The 23,501-nt window shown below is 44.2% G+C and overlaps 1 protein-coding gene across 5 annotated transcripts in view; it reads right to left on the reverse strand.

Moving 5' to 3' along the window:
- Nucleotides 1-23,501, reverse strand: part of si:ch211-63b16.4 (kinesin-like protein klp-20) — a 277,118-nt gene that overhangs the window by 112,587 nt on the left and 141,030 nt on the right. For 4 of the 5 annotated variants that reach the window (XM_038808932.1, XM_038808905.1, XM_038808923.1 and 1 more), the window contains 6 exons: nt 22,065-22,189; nt 21,890-21,951; nt 21,717-21,800; nt 19,798-19,948; nt 6,163-6,236; nt 1,650-1,788 (listed from right to left, as the gene is read on the reverse strand). In XM_038808932.1, the coding sequence (XP_038664860.1) occupies nt 1,650-1,788; nt 6,163-6,236; nt 19,798-19,948; nt 21,717-21,800; nt 21,890-21,951; nt 22,065-22,189 (635 nt within the window). Of the gene's footprint in view, nt 1-1,649; nt 1,789-6,162; nt 6,237-19,772; nt 19,949-21,716; nt 21,801-21,889; nt 21,952-22,064; nt 22,190-23,501 lie in introns of those variants that run through there. The other variant, XM_038808942.1, reaches the window with a different exon arrangement.

Here is a 23,501-nt window from a genome sequence, read left to right on the forward strand (position 1 = left end):
CACATACAGACATCCGAGGCCAGAATTGAACCCGAGTCTCTGGCACTGAGAGAAAGCAGTAATAACCACTGTGCCACTATGCTGCCCCTATCATCAATGATGTCAGATCAGATGAGAACAGAGCATGTTGAGAAATAGTTCTATGTAAAGTCTTATGGTGAGCCCTATCCTATACATAGAAAAATGTTTAATGAAAGTTAAAGTTTACCAAAACCTTTGCCTTCAGCAGTCTCTATTGATGCTAACCAAGGACTACCTAAGCTAAGGCCCAAATTGATAACAGAATTAGGACCTCAATGTTGGCGTGGCAGAGGAAGCTAGTGTTGGACCATACAATTTACCTCAGATTTGAAGGATTGTGCAAAGAAACTGCTGGTGGTATCTCTCCGGTTTTGAGATGCCTGCTGTATATTGTCCACATCTATGAAGCATATAGGAGCACAGGAATTAGCGCTGCCCTGTAAACCATGACCTTAGACAAGGGTTCGAGATTCTGGTCCTCAAGTGCTTTTTTCCTCAGTCAGCTAAAAGTTGAGCTGGCACATTGGAGGCCATGATGAGTTTTGTCATCTACACTGGTCTTCGTTGAGAATAGGCTGCCAAAATGTTGAAAATGTTCCACGTTTTCCAGGATCTTTCTGGTGATCTTAACCAACAGGGAGAGGTGTTTTGCTGTAGGAGCTGTTTGGAAAAAGATTCCATTCTGATGCATCCAAGCCAATTTAACGGCATGTCAAGATTTGGCTGGATACAGAAGTTATTGAAGTGGGTCATGGATCATGGGATTGGCATGCTGCCTGCATCATAATCAACAGGTACAGGTTAATCACACATTGCCACCCCAGTTCCTGTTTTTCGGGCACTTCAGCCTCCATTAAGTTCCTCTTCATATCAGGGTGGAGCACAGGAAAATACTGTTTCTTCACTCGGGAGATAAATGGGTTGGTTAGAATCTATGAAACAGCGCATTCAATGTAGTTTGTGAAAGGAAGGGTCGAGTGACAGACTGAGAAATCACCATGTGAAAAATTGCACGGAAGCGTGCATGTTACTATTCTATTGTACAGTGTACTAACACATTAATAACTGTTCAGACCCTTCTAAATATTATGTAACACCTTCAAAAATAAAGTTTTGATTTTTTTTTACTCCACCTGCCTGACTCCCCCATATCTGATCCGCTCAGCCAATCCAGTGTGCCTTGGTGCTGATAACAGTAACTTCTCCCCATTATGTTTTTTATCTGATCCTTATATGTTGAGGAAAATGGCATTAAGTAGTAATTTCTAGGGCAGCACAGTGGCACAGTGGTTAGCACTGCTGCATCATGGCGCTGAGGACCCGGGTTTGATCCCGGCCCCGGGTCACTGTCTGTGTGGAGTTTGCACATTCTCCCCGTGTCTGTGTGGGTTCACCCCCACAACCCAAAGATGTGTAGAGGAGGTGAATTGGCCACGCTAAATTGCCCCTTAATTAGAAAAAAAATAATTGAGTACTTTAAATTTAAAAAAAAGTAGTAATTTCTGTAGCTTAATCACATTATTTACACATGAAATATTAGACCCGATATCTGTAGTCCCTTTCTCTGTATGTTTAGGCCTCCACTTCTTTTCTTTCAAATCAACTTGTTCACATTTTTTCTGAAGTACCTGCATTTCTGTTTAAAGCTCCCTTTCTGAAAACCTGGAGGAGATCCTCTACAGAGGTGACATCAACTTCTGTGAGTCCTTCAACAGACACATTGTTATCGCTTTCGTGTATCCGAATTTTTTCTGAATGTTGAATATTCTGAAACGTAGAAACACAATGATTAATTTAAGTTTCTGTTCTTATTTTTGACAAAGACTGCTGACATCAGACATCAGACACTTATCGATGGCTCTCTGATTGGTTCTCAGAAGACATGATGCATCCTTCACAAGGGATGGGTAATAAATGGCAACCATACCCGGATCCCATAATCAGCATTAAAAAGAAAATCAAGGGTGGCGTCAACAAAGTACAGATTTTGGATTCATAGTGTGCTTCTACGTTTGAGAATTATTGTGAAACCTTAGAGAAAGTAAATATCTATTTAAAATCCAAAGCTGCAACAATCTCAATTTGATGCCAGCTGGGCTGTAAGTGATGGATGGGCATTTGCTGATTTTGTTTTGCAAGTGATGTTCTGGTTGTGAAGGATCATGTTGAAAATGATGTTGTTATTTTGAAACAATTCTCTAGATAAAAGAAATTAAATGTGAAGCTTTGTCACAGATAGATGTAGTATAAGGGTGGCGAGCAGAGCAAGGGTTAATGTGGACTGTAAACAGTACTGACAATAGAGTGAAATAGGGAGATGATACCTAAGCAAACCACAAGATGGTTGCAGACCACGTCAGTGCAATGAAGTGCATAAGCCAAAGAGTTTAGTGCAGAAGAAAGAAGAGGCCGAGAAGCAGCCAAAAGGCAGAAAAATAGAGCATTTTGCAAATGCCAACACATCACACAGTCTGCAACAGAAACGGAGAGAGTAGCTGACTGTGAATGAAAGAAAGCTATCCCTGAGGCATCCCAAAGGAAAAATACCTGCAAAAAGAAGCTATTCCATGAGGGAATGTTCACATCAAAACTGATTTGGAAGAACTCAACCAGAATGCAGCCAGGCACAACAGCAGCTGGAAAGGGTACTTAAAGAAATTTCTGTACTGCAATATATTAATACGTAGCGCCAAAAACATATGAGAAGCAAAAAAAAAGATGTTGAACTACCAGTAGTGACAAAGTAATGCAATGAAGCACAGAGTGGGTTGACAAGAAGTCATGAGAAAATAAACAGTTGAAAGAACTGTCTTTCAAGATCAAATGGAAAAGGAAGTACATAACTCTTCAGTGACATGAAGAATTGAAGACTGTCTTGAACAACAGAATGAAAGAACAGCGGAGGAAACTTACCAAAATATGTTGAATTACAAGAAAACTCAAAACAAAGAAATTGAGCTTCACAAAGAAAAGGAAGAACCATTGAAGGACCTTCACACACTACAAGGATGCCTTTGGTCAAAGTTTGTTTCTCTGGAAGATTATGAAGAGCAGCGAAATGAATTTAATGTCACTCTGAAAGAACTGAAGAACCAATTGGCAGAGAAGTCTCAGCAATGTTCAGTATTCCAGGAGGAAGCCAAGAGATAAAAGAAAGAGACTTCAGAACTGAGAAAATGTTGGACATTTGGAAGAAAAGTTGGAAAAGCATCACATTTCCAAAGATATATGAACAAATGGAAAGCAAGATTGTTAATGCTGAATGTGAAAAGGATGGGCATGTTGGAAAAGTAAAGAAGAAATATTCAGAGGTCAAACTGCAAAGTGAAAGACTGCAGCAGGAAAAGGAAAAGTTGAAGAATTCTTGTGTACAGAAACAACAAAAAGTGGACAATCTGCGGCTCAAATATAACAATTAGAAAAAAAGGTTCTCTGCCAATTCTGCAGTAGACCCAATTGAAAGACAGGATGAACATGGATAATGTGCAGCTGTAAAATCAGCAGAACGGGAAAAGGGGTACATTGCAAAAAAAAAGCCATTGAACTTTCTAAGCTGCAAGTAGGTTATTAAGCCATGAGTAGCGCAATTACAGAACTGAAACAAGTTAAGACTTCGCTGGAGACAGACCTGGTGAAACCAAAATGAAGGACAAGGACAAAGCTCTGCTATTGATGTAGAAAGGAAAGACAGAAGTAAAATTGGAAAATATAAATCCAAGGCTGAAGCTCAAGGAACCAGAAGAAAAAGCACTCGATGCCTCAAGCGTATTGTGAACCATTGAATTGTTGAAAAATGACATGGTAAATGAAAATCAAGAACCTAGAATGTCAAGCAAAGGTTGAACAGCTGAAAGAGAATATATAAGTTCTCACAAAGGAGTGTGAACAGTCTCAGAAACAATTAACGGAACTAAAATTAAAGAATTTGAATTTGATGGATAGCACATAGGAATTAGGCTCTGCTAAGGAAAAACCTCACAGTAGAAAACTAACTTTCATGTACAATAGAAGAGTTTGATGATAAAAATTAGTGTTGCCTCACGGCGCCGAGGTCCCAGGTTTGATCCCTGCTCTGGGTCACTGTGTGGAGTTTGCACATTCTCCCTGTGTTTGCGTGGGTTTCACCCCCACAACCCAAAGATGTGCAGGGTGGGTGGATTGGACACGCTAAATTGCCCCTTAATTGGAAAAAATGAATTGGACACTCTAAATTTATATTAAAATATTTTTTTAAAATTAGAACTGGATAAATTCCAAGTATCACAACTATCTAGTATGCATCATAAAAAGAGAAATTAAATTCTTGAACTCCGATCCAATATGAAGAACATTAAAGATGAGGTGCACAGTATGCAAGAGAAAATCGAGACTTTAAAAGCAGATAACTCTGAAACAAAGACAATTGAACTCAGTAGAGTAGTTGCTGAACTGAATAAAGATTTCAAAAAAACAACTTGATAAGGGTTTGGAAAATGAGATGATGAACAAACATTTGGCTGAAATTGTGAAACAAGGTTGCTTATGCTGGGGAGGTGGTGATGGAGAGTTTTTAAAAAAAAATAAATTTAGAATACCCAATTCATTTTTTTCCAATTAAGGGGCAATTTAGGTTGGCCAATCCACCTAACCTGTACATCTTTGGGTTGTGGGTACGAAACCTGCACAAACACAGGGAGAATGCAAATTCCACATGGACAGTGACCCAGAGCCAGGATCGAACCTGGGACCTCGGCGCTGTGAGACAGCAGTGCTAACCACTGCACCACCATGCTGCCCCGGTGATGGGGGGTTGAGGGGGAGATAGGGTAGCATGGAAGTAAAGACGATTATATTGTAAATATATTGGCCGGAATCCTCCGTCCCTCCTCACCTGCTTTCAGGTGCGGCGCGGCCCAACCAGCAGCGGGATTCTCTGTCCCAGCAGCCGGCCAATGGGGTTTCCTATTGTGGGTGCCCCCACACTGTCGGGAAATCTGAGTGCGTTGCCGGCAAAACGGAGGATCCCGCTGACGGAGAATCCAGTCCATTTAGTTAAAGATATGGGGAGAGGTGGTGTATAAAGGTGTTCAGGTTTATGTGTGGGACTCGGAAGACTGATGTAGAGATTCACATGATAGTTGACTGTGTGTAGAAGAGTCTGGAAGGAGCCAGCATGGAGACAACACTTGTGCATGGTAATTCCTTGAATATGTATATACTTATGGGTTACCAATAAGCAGTTTAAGTTTAATCATACAAGCCTCTGGACCTCTCAGTGAGACACCATACATTCTTACAACAGTAGATTATAAGCACTTTTGGATTGCTTGATTTTTTGATTTGATTGAAATTAATTTACTAAGAAAAAGGAAAAGACATGCATTTAGATACTACAGGGGCAATTCATAGGACAAAATTTAAAGTCTGCTTTTGGGTGTGTTTGGCGGATTGTTCACTCTCTATTCATTGGCACTTTGCCGGTTTTATATGGCCTCGGGTAGTTTCTTGACTCTCTTTAGTCGAATGGCTCCTCGCAGATCAGGGCACCATTTTGTCTGGCAGCCCTAATCCCTACACCCCCCCTTTCTGCGCCCCACCCTCTTTATTGACCCTCCCCCCATCATCCCTCAATCTTCCCGAGGCCCCTGGACCCCCCCCCCCCCCCCACAGCCCCCTCCAATGGGTAAGGCCCTGCTCCTGAGCCCGACCTGGCACCTGGGCGAGGTTTTGCAAATGCGGCCATTGACTCCCGGGCACTGGGTGTATCTGGCATTTTGGTATTTAAATGAACCTAATGGCTTATTTAAATATGCAGATCTGGATCTCGCTCAGAGAGGGCGTAATGTAGATGGCACTGGGCGGAGCGAGTCAAGTGACTTGCCAGTGCAGAGCCTGATTTGGGGGTCCCGCGCAATTCACCCATTCCACCCGGGCATTCGCCAGGCACAACGTGGTTGCGGAATCACACCCAACATCTGTCATATTCATGAAATATTAAATCAGGTTGCACAACAATTACAGTTTTCATCAATACTATTGTGTGGAGCTACTATTGTGAAATAGTAAAATCAGTTCCTCTTTCTGAATAATTCTGTTCAAAATTTACATTCCATTCAGCTACTTTTGTTTAAAAAATATATTTTCAAATAAGGGTGAACTTACCAATAAATCATATATTTTTTCATTAGAAACCTGAATGTATGATGCTGTGACCTTGTAACTTGTCTTCTCAACAGCTGAAAAAAGTGGTAAGAAAAACCTACCTTGCATATAAATATAACATAATTTCAATTCTAGAGTAATCAAGAATAAGATATGGTGTGGAGATGCCGGCGTTGGACTGGGGTGAGCACAGTAAGAAGTCTTACAACACCAGGTTAAAGTCCAACAGGTTTGTTTCAAACACGAGCTTTCGGAGCACGGCTCCTTCTTCAGGTGAATGGAAAGGCTTGTTCCAGAAATGTTTATATAGACACAGTCAGGGATGCCCGGAATGCGAGCACCTGCAGGCAATCAAATCATCAAAGATGCAGAGAGAGAGGTAACTCCAGGTTAAAGAGGTGTGAATTGTCCCAAGCCAGTTCAGTCGGTAGGCCTCTGCAAGCAAAAAACCGCACCGACCTCCTCAGAAGACAAACACGGGACACCACTGACAGAGTACCCTTCGTCGTCCAGTACTTTCCTGGGGCGGAGAAACTACGACATCTTCTTCGCAGCCTCCAACACATCATCAGCGAGGATGGACATCTTGCCAAGGTCATCCCCACACCCCCACTACTGGCCTTCAAACAACCGCGCAACCTCAAACAAACCATTGTTTGCAGCAAATTACCCAGCCTTCAGAACAGCAACCACAACACCACAAAACCCTGCCAGGGTAATCTCTGCAAGACATGCCAGATCATCGACATGGACACCACCATTACACGTGGAAACACCACCCACCAGGTACGCGGCGCATACTCGTGCGACTCGACCAATGTAGTCTACCTCATACGCTGCAGGAAAAGATGTCCCGAAGCGTGGTACATTGGCGAGACCATGCAGACACTGCGACAACGAATGAACGGGCATCGTGCGACTATCAACAGGCAGGACTGTTCCCTTCCAGTTGGGGAACACTTCAGCAGTCAAGGACATTCATATGTTTATATAAACATTTCTGGAACAAGCCTTTCCATTCACCTGAAGAAGGAGCCGTGCTCCGAAAGCTCGTGTTTGAAACAAACCTGTTGGACTTTAACCTGGTGTTGTAAGACTTCTTACTGTGTCTATATTTTTTTTTTTTTTTCTTTTTTTTTTATAAATTTAGAGTGCCCAATTATTTTCCAATTAAGGGGCAATTTAGCATGGCCAATCCACCTATCCTGCACATCTTTTTGGGTTGTGGGGGTGAAACCCACGCAAACACGGGGAGAATGTGCAAACTCCACACAGACAGTGACCCAGGGCCGGGATTCGAACCCGGGTCCTCAGCGCCGTAGGCAGCAATGCTAACCACTGTGCCACCGTGCTGCCCTACTGTGTCTATATAAACATTTCTGGAACAAGCCTTTCCATTCACCTGAAGAAGGAGCCGTGCTCCGAAAGCTCGTGTTTGAAACAAACCTGTAAGAATAAGATATTCCGATGTATTTTTGTTTCCTCAATTTTCCCTCTAATTTTAGTATACATGACATACTATCAAAATTAAACAGTTAACAAATCCATTCTTCGTGCATAATAATTTGAGTAAAATAGTTTATTGACAAAATATCAGCTGTGACTTAGTTGGTCTTGCCTCTGAGTCAGAAGATTGTGAGCTCAAATCCCACTCCTGGACTTGTGCGTAAAAATCAATGTTGACTTACTTGTGCAGCACTGAGGGTGTGCTGCACTGTCAGAGACTGTCTTTCAGATGAGACATTAAACTGAGGCCCTGTTTGCCCTCTCAGGGAAACATAAAAGATCGAACTGCACTTTTCAAGAGGAGGAGAGTTATCCATGGTCTCCTGCCCAATATTTTTCCCTCTATCAATATCACTGAAACAGATGTTTATCACAGTTCTGTTTGCAAGAGTTTGCTGTGCACTAATTAGCTGCCTCATTTCATACATTACAAAAGTGACCACACTTCAAAAAGTATTTAATTGGCTGTAAAGTGTTTTGAGATGTTCGGTGCTGGTGAAAGGTGCTACATATATGCAAGTCTTTCCAGTTATCATTAAATGTTTACAATTTTGAAAAAGAAAATTGGTGTCACACTTTGGAGAGTCTAAATGCTTTCTCGTTTTTTATTCCAGAGTGCTTTTCATCCTTTTTATTTAATCATAATTCCATACATATAATATATAATATAAAAACAAGTAAACAAAAATGAAGACAAATATATATAGGGCAGCATGATGGCGCAGTGGGTTAGCCCTGCAGCCTCATGGCGCTGAGGTCCCAGGTTCGATCCCAGCTCTGGGTCACTGTTCGTGTGGAATTTGCACATTCTCCCCATGTTTGTGTGGGTTTTGCCCCCACACCACAAAGATGTGCAGGCTAGGTGGATTGGCCATGCTAAATTGTCCCTTAATTTGAAAACATTAATAGGGTAATCTAAATTTTAGGGCAGCACGGTAGCATTGTGGTTAGCACAATTGCTTCACAGCTCCAGGGTCCCAGGTTCGATTTCCGGCTTGGGTCACTGTCTGTGCGGAGTCTGCATGTTCTCCCCGTGTGTGCGTGGGTTTCCTCCGGGTGCTCCGGTTTCCTCCCACATTCCAAAGATGTGCAGGTTAGGTGGATTGGCCATGCTAAAAAATTGCCCTTAGTCTCCACAATTGACCTTAGTGTTGGGTGGGGTTACTGGGTTATGGGGACGTGGTGGAGGTGTGGACTTGGGTAGGGTGCTCTTTCCAAGAGCCGGTGCAAACTCGATGGGCTGAATGGCCTCCTTCTGCACTGTAAATTCTAGAGTCATTTGTTTACTTGTTTTTAAATTATCTATTGATGGAAAAATTTATTCTTTAGATATTGTAGATGTGTATATCTATGAGCTGGATTTTACAGGATGCATGTTGCTCACCACCCACAAAACCCACCCCCAGAAAAACACACTGCAAACCAACTGTGAAAAGAAGCTGCACTACAGTAATAATATGATGCGGGAGGCCTAAACATACAGAAAGTGCACCTTCCACTCCTCAGTGGAGGAGGTACTCGCCCTTGAGAGCTGCATGCCAAAGAAGCAGTCCCAGAAGCACCAAACCTCAGCAGTGGATGCCGCTGGTACTACAAGCAGTCCCACAATGAAGAGAACTATGGAGCAGCATTCTCCGCCCCGCCACGCCACATTTCTGCCCTGACGCGCCGGCGGGATTCTCCATTACGCCAGCCGGTCAATTGGGTTTGCCATTGTGGGGCAACTCCACACCGTCGATAAACTACCGCCGCCGGCAAATCAGAGAATCATGCAGGCGGAGAATCCCGCCCAGGGATGCTGGAGTCAAAGAACACACAAAGAACAAAGATAAGTACAGCACAGGAACAGGCCCTTCGTCCCTCCAAGCCTGTGCCGACCATGCTGCCCGTCTATACTAAAATCTTCTACACTTCTGGGGTCCGTATCCCTCTATTCCCATCCTATTCATGTATTTGTCAAGATGCCCCTTAAGCTTCACTATCGTCCCTGCTTCCACCACCTCCTCCGGCAGCGAGTTCCAGGCACCCACTACCCTCTGTGTAAAAAACTTGCCTCGTACATCTCCTCTAAACCTTGCCCCTCGCACCTTAAACCTATGCCCCCAGTAATTGACCCCTCTACCCTGGGGAAAAGTCTCTGATTATCCACCCTGTCTATGCCCCTCAAAGTCAGAGAATCACTACAGTGCAGAAGGAGGTCATTTGACCCACCGGCCCTCTGAAAGAGAGGAAATGTGCACCTTAGGGAAGGTAGGAGGGGTGTAGGGTGGCACAGGTTTTGGTGGCCAGATGGGGAGGAATAAAGTGGAGGTATCATCTTGGGGTGTGCATCTCTCTCACCTTTTCACCTCAGATGGTGAAAAAATAGACTCCCAACTCTCGCCCACCTGCCCTCCCCACCTGTATTATAGTATGGGCAGCATAATATTTGAGTGAATTGCCTTGTTAACAAGCTTGATTACCGATTAATTGGGCAGCATGGTAGCATACTGGTTAGCACAGTTCCTTCACAGCTCCAGGGTCCCAGGTTCAATTCGCGGCTTGGGTCACTGTCTGTGCAGAGTCTGCACGTTCTTCCTGTGTGTGCGTGGGTTTCTTCCGGGTGCTCCGGTTTCCTCCCACAGTCCAAAGATGTGCAGGTTAGGTGGATTGGCCATGCTAAATTGCCCTTAGTGTCTAAAAAGGTTAGGTGGGGTTACTGGGTTACGGGAATAGGTGGAGGCGAGGGCTTAAGTGGAGTGCTCTTTCCAAGGGCTGGTGCAGACTCGATGGGCTGAATGGCCTCCTTCTGCACTGTAAATTCTATGAATTTTGTTTTACTGGCATGCCCACCTACCATATTCTGGGAAATGGCATGTTGATGTTGAGTTTGTGACTTAACCTCATAGTGCTGGGTGTTATACATGTGTGGGACCGCAACAGGACCAATTTACTAACATGAAATCCTAGCCGAAGTGGCAGATGAGAGTTAGAGTACTTAGGTTCTAAATATCACCTCCTAACACGATTTAATGGGACAAAATTATATTAGCAAACAGGAATTAGGCTTTTTGCCATTTTGAGCAGAAGCATCTTTTCTGTGAAAATAATATGAAATTATGAATTTAAATAAAGAACAAAGAACAAAGAAAAGTACAGCACAGGAACAGGCCCTTCGGCCCTCCAAGCCCCGTGCCGACAATGCTGCCCGACTAAACTACAAATGTGGTCCAATATTTTGTAGGGATGATATAAAGTGTGCCTTAGTAAAGAAACAGGCTGCTCTTGGTGACGTAATTTGACTGGAAGATATTGGAGAGGGGAATGCAAATGAAATTTTCCATGGTAATGAAAAAAATGTGTATGGGTTTGAAATGAAATAATTACATCGATCTCAAATAAATTACCTGGATTTTCAAAGGCCTTAAATAACATCCCCATAATAGACCAATGAATAAAGTTTTTTATAAAGTTAGAGCAGCCAATTCATTTTTTTTTCAATTAAGCGGCAATTTAGCATGGCTAATCCACCTACACATCTTTGGGTTGTGGGGGCGAAACCCACGCAAACATGGGGAGAATGTGCAAACTTCACAGCGACAGTGACCCAGAGCCAGGATCGAACCTGGGACCTCGGCACCATGAGGCAGCAATGCTAACCACTGTGCTGCCCTAACTAATGAATAAAGTTAGAGAATGCGGAGTCAGGTTGCTGAATGGATTAAGAGCTGGCTTTAAGACGGGTGACAGGAGTGGGAGTAAAGGGTAGTTATTCAGATTGGCAGAAGTCCTGTTCCATAAGGATCATAGTTGAGACCAATGCTCTTCACAATTCATATTAATGATTTGGACTTTGCAATCAAGAGCACAATTACCAAATTTGTGGATGACACCAAATTAGGGGAGGTCAGGTAGTCAATACTGAAGAGAATTGCAACACATTTCATGAGGTCATCAAAAAACTTGCACAATGGGCAAATAAGACCACAAGACGTATGAGCAAAGTAGGCCATTCAGCCCGTCGAGTCTTCTCTGCCATTCAATGAGATCATAACTGATCTGATATGATAATTCTTAACTCCACTTTCCCAATTTATCCCCATAATCCTCAATTCCCTTACTGATTAAAAATCTGTCTATCTCAACCTTGAGCATACTTAACAACCCAGCATCTATGGTCTTCTGCAATAAAGAATTCCACAGATTTACTACCCTCTGAGAGAACAAGTTCCTCCTCACCTCTGCCTTAAATGGGTGACCCATTACTCTGAGATTATGCCTCCTGGCTCTAGATTCCCACAAACAATCTCTCAGCATTTACCCTGTCAAGCCCCCTGAAAATCCCATATGCTTTAATAAGGTCACCTCTCATTCTTCCAAACTCCAATTAGTATAGGCCCAACCTACTCTTTTTTTAAAATACTTTTATTGATTTTTTCCTGTTTTTACAGAGTAACAGCTCAAGTGTATCTGGTATTTTTTTAAAATTCTTTCTTATTTACAATAATGTTCACATGAGGTCCCTCCTTCTGCCTTCCCCACTCCTCCCCCTTCCCTTAATTCGCAGCTTAATTTCCCTCTTAGTGTTCCCATCTGCCCTGGGTGTCACATACTGTCTTCCTCTGTCTTGGGGCTTTTAGTTTTTATTGTTGGGAGGGGGGAGCCTGTGTGGCCCCTCCCCTCCTCCCCTTTTTCCCATGCTTCGTTCTGTAATTTCCTTGGGTTCCCTTTTCTCCCCCCATTGTCCCTTTCCCTTGTGTGTGCCTTCCCTTGTCTTACTCCCTCTCTTCCCCCCCCCCCCCCCTCTTCCTAGTCACAATTGCCCTTGAACAGGTGGGTGGTGCTGCTGATCGCCATCGAGCAGGATTCTCCGATGTGCGATTAGGGAAGCAAAAGCAAGGCATCGGCCCCCTTCCCCATATGTAGCTCTGGCTGGTCCGATAACCCGATGGCTCCCACTCTGGGGCATGGATCCACCCTCACCCCACAACCTTGGACATCACCTCGAAGAAGCTTGTCCAGAACCTGACAAGTTTGGGACAAGCCCAGAACATGTGGGCATGGTTGGCCAGGCCTCCGTGGCACTGTTCACATTTGTCCCCCACCTCGGTTAAGAACCTACCCATTCGGGTTCTGGTTAGGTGAGCTCTGTGCACCTCTTTAAACTGCGTGAGGCCTAGTGCTGGAGGAGGTGGAGTTGGCCCTACTCAGTGCTTCACTCCAGATCACCAGCCCACTTCCGCCCCCAATTCATCCTCCCATTTCCGTCTGGCTTCATATAGTGGAAGTCTTCCCCTGTCCAGCAACTGTCCGTATATTTTCCCACAGTTCCCTCCCTTCTTAATGTCCGTGTTGATTAGTTCCTCTAGTAGTGTGTCTCCCGGGGCCCTCGGGTAACTTGCTGTCTCCTTGCGGGGAAAGTAGTTAATGTGGAGATGCCTGAGTTCCTGTCCTGTCAGCAGGTCCAAGTCCTCCATCAGATCGTCCAAGGTTGCGTGTCTGTCCCCTATGTAAATGTCCCTGACCGCGAGAGTCCCCCAGTCCTGTCTCCATTTTTTAAAGGTGGCGTTGAGCATGTCTGGCGGGAATGTGTGGTTGTCACAGATGGGGGTCATGGGGGGGCATCTTGGTTAAACCAAAATGCTGCCTCATTTGATTCCACGAAATCAGTGTGGCTACCACCACTTGGCAGGATGTGTGCCTTGATGGGGGGGGGAATGGGAGCACTGCCGTGGTGAGTGCTTGGAGATCGTTTCCTTGCAGGAGGGCTCCTCCAGCCTCACCCATTCCATGTTTGGTTCTCGTATCCATCCCCTCACCCTCTCAGCTGTGGCCGCCCAGTGATAGTAATGTAGATTTGGCAGGGCCAGACCACCCATGTTTTTCCTCCTTTGCAGTGTTGACAGAGTCACAGGACTGCTAATTAGTTTTATCAACAAGAAAAAAACATTCATTAAACATTTAAAAATTGGATTATAATACAAACTCCTTTACACCCCTTTAGCTTAACAAGTACACACAAGTTTGAGGATAACACTGATTGCAAAGTACATCTAAAGCTCCAAGGTTTTATTCACACACAATGTCCCTTTAAGCACACAAGCTGACTGTGGACACACTCCTCTCTGAACCCAAGTGAATGTCTGTGGATTCCTCCTCAAAATCCCCGCAGATGATTCAAATACTGTGAGCCACCTTGTCTCACTGAGCTCCAGCTTCCACAAAGGTGATTTCAAATTCCACTTTCATATCTTCTTTTAAATACAGCTTTCTCTCCTCCTCTCCTTCGAGGTTTCATTTTCAGGTTTTACACCTCTTCCTTCAGGTTGGGCTCCAGACACAATGTTGTCTATGAACGCAGACACTTCGGTGTCCATCCCCAGCTGGAGTTAGCATCACCTCGACGGTCTGGGCTTTGGTCCATGACGGCTGCATGCCTTGGCTGAGGAGTGGTTCCTGAGGTGGTGGAGGTACCGATATCCCTGGTCAGGCATTGTCTCTTAAGATGATTGATGTGTTTACTCAAGGACTTCCCTTGGGTCTTGACTTAAAAAGATATGGGCCCTGTTTTCTCCAACACAATTCCTGGGAGCCAAAGAGCACCATCTCCGAAGTTCCCCAAGTTGAAAGTTTCTTTCTGTCATCCTGTGGTGGTGATTGTGGTGATATGAGTGGGAGCACTGCCATTAGTGCAGAGCATTGGTTTCCCATTGGCTCTGGCTGGTCATGTGCCTCTCGTCTGATTGGCTGGGACTAGTCATGTGACTGCTCACCAATTGGTCGAGAGGCAAGTAGACCCCGCCTCTGAGGCGGGGTATAAGTACCCAGGATTCCCGGCGGTCGGCCTTTCTCTATAGTCGACCACCAGGCTAAAAACTAGCTGATTAAAGCCACAGTTTGGATCTTCATTGTGTCTCGCGTCCAATTGATGGTACATCAGTGATATTTCCTTTGCATGTGTTGTTGCAGCTCGACTTTTCTGCCAAACTTGGGAAAGTCAGAGTTAAACGAGTTTGGAGGTGTTGGCCCATCAGCAGCACTGCCAGTGCAGTGCTACCCCTGTCGTGATGTGCAGTGTGGTCCTACAGTGAAATAGGAATCTTGCCAGTTGCATATCCAGGGAGCCCATGGTTTGCTTCCACATGCCCTTCTTGAACGTTTGCACAGCCCGTTCGGTCAAGCCATTTGAGAACGGGTGGTACGTGGTGATCCAAATGTGTTATATCACACTTCTGTGCACCTATGCGGCTGTTACTGGCAGGGTATCTATGAAGTTTAAAGTCACCACGGCTTCGTCTGCCACTGATTGAAGGGGAGGGGCTCGCAGGCAGCGGGAGATCACTGAGGGCATCGGCATGAGGTATCTGGACCACTGGGCGATGCTGAAAAGTGTATTCATACCCACCAGCAATAGAGCCAAGTGCAGCATCTGGGTCGAAGCTATGAGGGGGGGAGTCACCTTGTCCCCCTTAAAGAGACCCAGTAGTGTCTTATAGTCTGTGATAATAAAAAGATGCCGTCCAAAAACATTGATGGAATTTTTTTTACTGCGTATATCACAGCCAAGCCTTCTTTTTTGATCTGGGTGTAGCGGTGTTCTGTATCTGCCAGGGTTCTGGAAGCGATTGCGATGGGACACTCTGTGCCATCGTCCCATTTTTGGGACAGCACCATCCTGATGCCTTATGGAGAGGAATCATAGGTGAGGATGAGTGACTAGTAGGATCACAGTGGGCTAGCAGCTGGAGAATGACAGCTGTCTCTTCACTCCTGTGAATGGTTCCTCTTATGGAGCTCCACAAGCCCACTTAAGGTTCTTTTTCAACAAGACATGACGAGATGCCAGCAAGTTTGGAATAAACTTCTCATAATAATTTACGAGTTCCACAAATGATCTCAATTCCGTGACATTTTGTGGACTGGGTGCCTCTTTTATGGCTTGAATTTTCTCCTCCATAGGGTTCAAGACGTCTTTATCCACCCGATAACCCAAGTATGCCTCAGCCTTTGCTTGATAGATGCACTTGCCTCTCTTTAGGTGGATGCCTACTTGGTAAAAGTGTCTGAGGACCTCTTTGAGATTGTCAATGTGCTCTTTTTCAGTGGCCGCCATGATGAGTACATTGTCTAAATATACCGCTACTTTGAGTAGCCCCTGATGATTCCTTACAAGACTTTTTGAAAAATTGTGCAGGCGGAAGAGCCCCCAAAGGGAAGGTGAGTGTATTTGAACTGCTCCCTGTGAGTACTTATAGTCACAAAATCTGCAAGTGCTACAACTCAGTATCCACCTTTGTGAGCAAGGCGTAGGGGATTGGTCGTGCCTTGAAGTATCTGGCCTGGGCCTCTGGATCCACGTAAATATGTGCCTTGGCTCCTTTTATCTTGCCCAGACGCACCTGTAATACCTCTGCATGCTTTCCAAGGACCTCGTACAGGTTTCCGGTGCCCATCCAGAAAATCTGCTGCAAATCAAAACGGAGTATTCGCAGCCAATCATGACCCAACAGGTTGGGTCCCAGCCCTTGCACCACTATCAAAGACAGCCCGACTGTTCGTTGCCCGTGGGTCACCGGAGTCACGGTTGTTCCAATGATGTGTACTGGTTCCGCAGTATACGTCACCAGACTGGCCCCGGTGTTGCGCAGGTTCAATGGCAGGATTCCTGTGTGAAGCAATGGAAGGTCTGTTGACCAATTTACCTGTAGTTTAACTTGAATCGGGGCCATTATGCAGTTCAGCTGCATCATGTTTTGCTCCTCAGGTGGGGCCACATCAAGGCTCAAGGTGACTTCATCATCTGTCCAAAGCGGTGTGCTCTCTACCAATTCCGCCGATCTTGTTGCCACATGTTCTATGCCTGCATGACTGGCAATGTTGTTGAAACTCGCCCTCGCCCTCAGGGGAAGTGTCCCACTGGTCTGTGGTGGCTTTCGAACTTTGAGTCCGGCGCAGCATTGTACTCTTATCTGTGGTTTCAGCGGTAACCTGGACATTCGAGCACTGCCCTGGGATGCCGCTGGAGTCCATTATGAAGATCAAGCAACACTATAGACACTGTAGTCCATGGAACTTTGGAATTCCTGAACCCCTTTTTCCGTGTTCTTGCAGGACATTGCTAGCGTAATGGATCTCTTTAAATCCGGCGTAGGCTCTACCAAGACCATCTTCTGCGTAGCCACGTTATTAATTCCACACACCAGCCAATCATTCTGTATCTCGGAAAGGGATGGCCATAACCCACAATGCTTAGCCAACCGTCGGGGTTGAGTCATCACATCCTTAATTGATTCTCCTGGAGTCCGCAAAGCAGTGCTGAACTGCTACTGTTGCATGATTGCAGACGGCTTCAGGTCATAATAACTGGGCATCAACTCTACCAATTCGTCAAACAATTTTGAATCCAGAGCAGATGCGAACATAAGGCTTTTTACAATGCCTATGATTATAAAGCCATTGACAGGAAATGTCTCATTAAGGACATTTTGAAATTTATGCTGATCTCTTAGGATATTATTGTGGTTATGGGAGCAAGGACCCTTGGAATCGTGTGAGCATTCTCCCCATGTCTGCGTGGGTTTCACCCCCACAACCCAAAGATGGGCAGGTTAGGTGGATTGGCCACGCTAAATTGCCCCTTAATTGGGAAAAAAAAATAATTGGGTACTCTAAATGTATTTTTAAAAGGGAATAGTGTGAAGATACACTTGGGTGATGCTGATAAAACATGTGGAATCTTTGGGACATTTGTAACACTCAAAAAATAAAATTTTGAAATAGTTCATAGGGACTCTCTCCATAAGATGTGACATGATCCTTTGACCACTCACAGAGCTGACCATACAGGGAGTAACCAATCACTAATTGCCACAGATTTGAGCACATGTACTGAGGGATATAAGAAGGGTGTACATGTCCTTTATTCTTCACCAGACATTGGCCAATAATGCAGAAGTTGGGCAGCATGTGGCACAGTGGTTAGCACTGCCGCCTACGGTGCTGAGGACACGGGTTCGATTCTGGCCCGGGGTCAATGCGGGTGAGACTTACATGGATATGGGGAGAATGTGGTGTTTGCACATTCTCCCCATGTCTACGTGAGTCTCACCCCCACAACCTAAAGATGTGGGGGGTAAGTGGATTGGCAAAGTTAAATTGCCCCTTAATTGAAAAAACAGAATTGGGTACTCTAAATTTATTTATAAAATGCAGAAGTTACCTTCCTGCTGGTGGAATCTTCCAGTCCTGTTGAAGGTGACTCCCTGCGATGGGTTTCTCGGTCTTGGGACAGGCGAGCCGTGCAAAACACTGTGGACATCAGCGGGACTGGAAAACCCCGTCGACGGCCAATAGCAAACCACCTCTGCCCCGAAAACATGCTGTGGGGACTGGAAAATCAGGCTATGTACGTCTTTTTCTCTGGGTGTCTCCAGTACCCCAGGTGTAAACAGAGACTAGAAGGGACTAACTGGCCTGGGGAGAGGAAAACTTGTGAGTAGTGTTCAGGGAACTTGTAACCCTTTAATCTCCTGGTTGAGTTGAAGCAGAAATCTGGGGGGGAAATGCCAGTTGTTTCTATGGGTTAAAGCAAAGAGATTGAAGTGCAAGGCTGTGGACAGTGTGAAAATTCAGCTTTGTGGATATCATCCTGACAACTGAAAGTGTAAACCTTTGATCTTATTTAAAATCAGACACGGAGCTGGATGAAAGAAGCCAGTTGTCCTGTAATTCAAAAGGTAAAGCACAAATTGGATTGGGAGGATTCAGCTTCTTTGGGGTATTTAGAAAATCCCTGAGGACACAATTAAAGTCAAATAAATCAGTTTTTAAGTTTTGTTTTCCATTAATAGATCCTGTAAGACAATGTTGGCCTGTTCATATATCAGTGTGCTACGGTATTCATATCAGTGTGATTTTGAAGCACAGTTCAATAAAGTTAGTTCAAACATTTTAGAATCCTATGCCTTTACCAGTGCCATTATTTATTCTATTCAAGATTGAATCCATATAACAGTTCACATGTTACTACTGGTTGGGCAGAATGCCGATTTCTGTGCTGTACTGTATTACCTATGTAATCCTATGCAATTGGTGAATAGCATTTATTCTGGTAACTGAAGTTTTCATAGAGTAGTTTAAACGTGTGGTAATCTGACAGGGCCCAGTTTTGAGCTCAATTAAATTACCGTAGATATTTTAAATTAAAGAATTGGGCACTTTAAACCAAACTGCAGTCAAACCTCACGCAAGCTGTTGGGAATTCAGAATTGACCAAAGTCAAATACACAAACCACACACCTACTGCCAGAAACTTGTCTGAAACATGCCCTGTCAATCACCTATCAGGAGATCATCGGACCTTATTGATATGCACAGGTCTATTGTCAGTAGCACAGATCGAGCCAGACTCTAGGGCACCCAGAGTTTCTGCTGTTACATTAGATGGGAACAGGTTATGTGCGGTCCACACTATCAGAGATGGCTACCTGGGGCGGGCTCAGTTATCCTGTCAAATGGTCATCAACCGGACCACTGGGTGCTGAGACACCCACCCGAGGCCTCATTGGCAGAAAGCCAGAGGAAATGGCAAAAGGAAGGGGGGAATAAAAACAGGCATCCGTGGCACATCAGCAGTGAACCTCCAGGCAGAGGCAATTGAGACATCGAAGAAGCTGCCAACGGGTCTCACCTTCGTGACTACAGACCAGAGGGACTCAAGAATCGGACCCACAGTTCAATCAAGCCATCTTTGAGGGTATTATGACCGAATCTTGGGCGTTTCTAGTATTATATATTTTGGGTTAATTGTCTGTTTAATAAAGATTATTGAATTTATACTTGTGTTTCTCTTCTGTTCTCCTTGCTATTAAAACATATCTAAGTAAAACTTTGATTAAAATACTGGTCGAAGTATTTGAAGTTTTACAGATACAACAGAAGAAATTGACAGGTTGAAAAACGGTTCACTGCAACAGATTGCACAAGATGAATGTATTAACTAAGAGAATGAAGAAAGATCATTTTGCACATTTTATATCACCATTGCAGCAGCATTATGACAACTATTTTTGTAAGATATGTACGAAAATAATTGTTTAAGAAGTTTACATCCTGAAAAAAGATACAAAGCAGAAACATTGGAATGGATACTGTTGAAGAGATCTTCAGCTGCTCTGGAAATGATGCCCCGTTGTTTTCCTGAAAGATTCCCACCTTGCAAACTGTAGCTTTTTCCACTTCCAGGGGTACCATACGTTAAGACACATCCATTATACCCCTGAAGTACAAATTCCACAAGGGGCTGGGGGAACAATAGAACGTTATATTATCTTTAGAGTTGTACAGTGTTTAGCACAGTATGTAGTTTATTGCCATGAGCACCATTAGGGCAAGACAATCTGATAGTGGCTGAGTGCTGAATGATAGTACTAGCTGTAGCCATTTCCTTCTTTCCTCACTAACTAAAGTATGATCTGTACTCTTTGTAACAGCTTTATTAACTTGACTGACAACCAGCAAAATTCAATCAACAAGCATGGCCAAGTTCAAATGAAGATAGCAATGCATAGCAATTACAACAGACCTTTCAACCCAATGCCTTTGTAGATATTTATCTTCCAAATGTGAAAATAGCATTAATAACATTTATCCACCCACTTCCCACTATCCCCCTTACTTTCATCCAAAAATTCACCCAATCTTGAATGGATTTTATTTAGGTCCTTTGGCACAAGTCTAGTGTGCTACTGTTAGTTTATCTTTCCACATCTGTTAGCCAGTTCCACCCCATTAACCAGCAGCATCTCTGCATTGTACTATTATCCAATTGAACTAGGAGGCAATTGATTTACTCTGGTCTCTACGAGGGCTGTCTTCAGTTGGCCATGAGAAATTGCACAAAAGCTGTGAGGTTGTCTTGCCCTCCGTACCTATTTATGACACCTTATTTAAACAAAGAACAATACAGCACAGGAACAGGCCCTTCGTCAGGCCCTGCGCTGACCATGGTACCTGCCTAAACCAAAACCATATGCACTTACGGAGTTCTGTATCCTTTCATTCCCACCCTATTCATATATTGTCCAGATGCCCTTAAATGCCGCTATTATACCTGCTCCCACTTCCTCCCCAGGCAGCACATTTCATACATTTACGACCCTCTGCGTAAAAAACTTGCCTTGCACATCAGTTCTAAAATTTTCCCCATGCACTTTAAACCGATGTCTCCTAGTACTTGACACTCCTACCCGAGGAAAGAGCATCTGACTGTCCACTGCCACTCATAATCTTGTAGACCTCTATCAGGTCGCTTCTCAACCTCCGCCGTTCCAGTGAGAACAGACCGAGTTTATCTAACCTCTCCTCATAGCTAATGCCCTCCATACCAGGCAACATCCTAGTAAACCGCTTCTGTACCCTCTCCAAAACGTCCTCCTGAGATGATTAATTTGCCTTATGTGGAATTGCAGATGAAAATTTGCATCTTACAACTTTGTGGCACCATCAGGCTGCAGTCAGTCACCGCTCACCACCTGCATATTTTGAGATTTGGACACATTTACTTGCAGCCGGAGAGCTACGGGTGTCAAATGGATGCGTTGCTGCAGCTTGCTCGATATGAAAAGATAGAATATCAGCCAACTTCCACACTACGTTCACCTGTGGGTAGGCATAAGTTTATCCAAGGTGGGGTTAACATACAATCTTTCTTGGGATGAAAGTTGAACTGAATTATGGGGATGAGTGGGGGGTTGGAGGAAGGGGAGGAGAGCACAGATTCTACCTTTAGCCTCCAGTAATCCCTTTAACACCTGATACGAATGGATAGAGAACACATTTGTACCTCAAAATTGCATTCAGCATTGTAGGGCTGATATTTTTAGTGGGTTCTCTGGCTGCCCACCTCAGGATCCTGCCTCAATAGTCGTGGCTGGCTCACCAGGATAAGTGATCCCCATTTTCAGGCTGCTGCCGCTCCAGTTTAGCCAATGGCTTTAACTTAGCCGTAAAACATGTAAATTGTTATATTAGATAAGTATCTGAAAAATCTGCACAAATAGAAAAATTACCTTGGCCACAGTTTCATACACATCCCTTTGAGAAGTACTTTCATCCAAAACAGCATCAAAATCCAATGTGTGAGGCTGGTGACCCTGAAAGATTTGCAAAAATTAGCTGACCTCAGACGAGTGATCCAATTTATCTACCACTAATTTATTTCTATCAGAACCTGTTTCGTTACCTTTCCTGTATTAATCACTATTCTGTTTGGCCACTCAGCTCTAATGCATTTGTTTGTTTCATCTGAAAGGAGAAAATAATGTGACAGGAAATATCTCCAGCATTTCAAGCGTAGGTGACAACTGTTGAAACCGAATGCTGCATCAATTTTAACAGAAATGTTTAGTGCAGCTAACCATTTTTCTGGTCCTGTGGGTGAATCCTTATCACAACACGACAATGTTTCCATGGTGCTTGTTCACAGATCTGCAGATTATTCTGACCATCATTAATGGACTTAACTTTTAGCGACAATTCAGATCTATGACAAAGAGAGATTGTTAAGTACAAATGTAAGCTTTGGTCTCACCCCGACAACCCAAAGATCTTTTAAAATATAAATTTAGAGTCCCCAATTATTTTTTTTCCAATTAAGGGGCAATTTTGCATGGCCAATCCACCTACCCTGCACAACTTTGGTTGTGGGGGTGAAACCCATACAGCCACGAGGAGAATGTACAAACTCCACACAGACAGTAATCTAGGGCCAGGATCGAACCGGGTCCTCAGTGCCATAGGCAGCAGTGCTAACCACTGCACCACCATTCGGGCCCTCCCCAGAACCCAAAGGTGTGCGATGTAGGTGGATTGGCCACACTAAATTGAAAAAACAATTAAGGGCGGCACAATGGCGTAATAATTGGGTACTCTAAATTTATATTTAAAAGAACTGTAAAACATTTTTTTTTAAAGTACATCTGTAAGAAACACTCTTGAACTAACAAAAGTGGCTAATGTCCAAACATGCTGAATATGGATTTATCAATTGCAAGCTGTTATGGGGTTAGTGTCCTAAACTATAAGTTATTGACCTGGAATTGTGTTGATATTTTTCTCCAACAATGTAGGTGGCCTCTTTCAAGTAAAATTGAGTTACAGAAGTACTTAACCAAAAAAATGCCTGTCACGATTTCCCTACTCTGATCTCCTCGCTGTTGTGTTCTCTGTTTTAGTTCTTTCAGGATGGTGAAGGTTGTAGTGCTAACAAAGAACAGCAAGCTGTGTTTAATAAACAAAGCTAATTCAATACGCTACACTGAATTAGATTCAAACATATTACTAAGGAACTATATTATTAGTTCAACTATCTCACAACTACTCTGTCGTGCTCTCTTTCACTCTGTTCATCTATCTCCATGTATCTCCCAAAAGTCAGGGAGATTCTCCAGTCTCCGAAGCCGAAATCGCATTTGGCGATCGGCTGGAGAATTCATGTTGGCGCCGAAATCGGGGGCGGCACTACTTTTGTGATGCTTCCCTCTCTCCAAAACGGCACACTCTAGTACGCTGCAGGACGTTACCTGAGGCCCTCCCTCCGATGCTCCGCCCCCGATGGGCCGAGTTCCCATCGGCATCGGTCACGTGTGCTATTTATTTTCAGGAACTCGGCATGGCGGCTGAGGGCTAAGTCCAGTGCTGCCACAGTCTCAGGGGAGCTGATCTGTGGGCAGGGGGGGGGGGGGGGGGGGGGGCTTTGGCGGGGGCTGGGGGGCACTGGTGGGGGGTGGTCTGGGAAATCAGCTGTGTATAAGCCAACTATTTTCTAATACACCTGATAGGTAAGAGATAGTTAT

The sequence above is a fragment of the Scyliorhinus canicula genome, chromosome 1, assembly GCF_902713615.1.
Source record: "Scyliorhinus canicula chromosome 1, sScyCan1.1, whole genome shotgun sequence".
Lineage (NCBI taxonomy): Eukaryota > Metazoa > Chordata > Chondrichthyes > Carcharhiniformes > Scyliorhinidae > Scyliorhinus > Scyliorhinus canicula.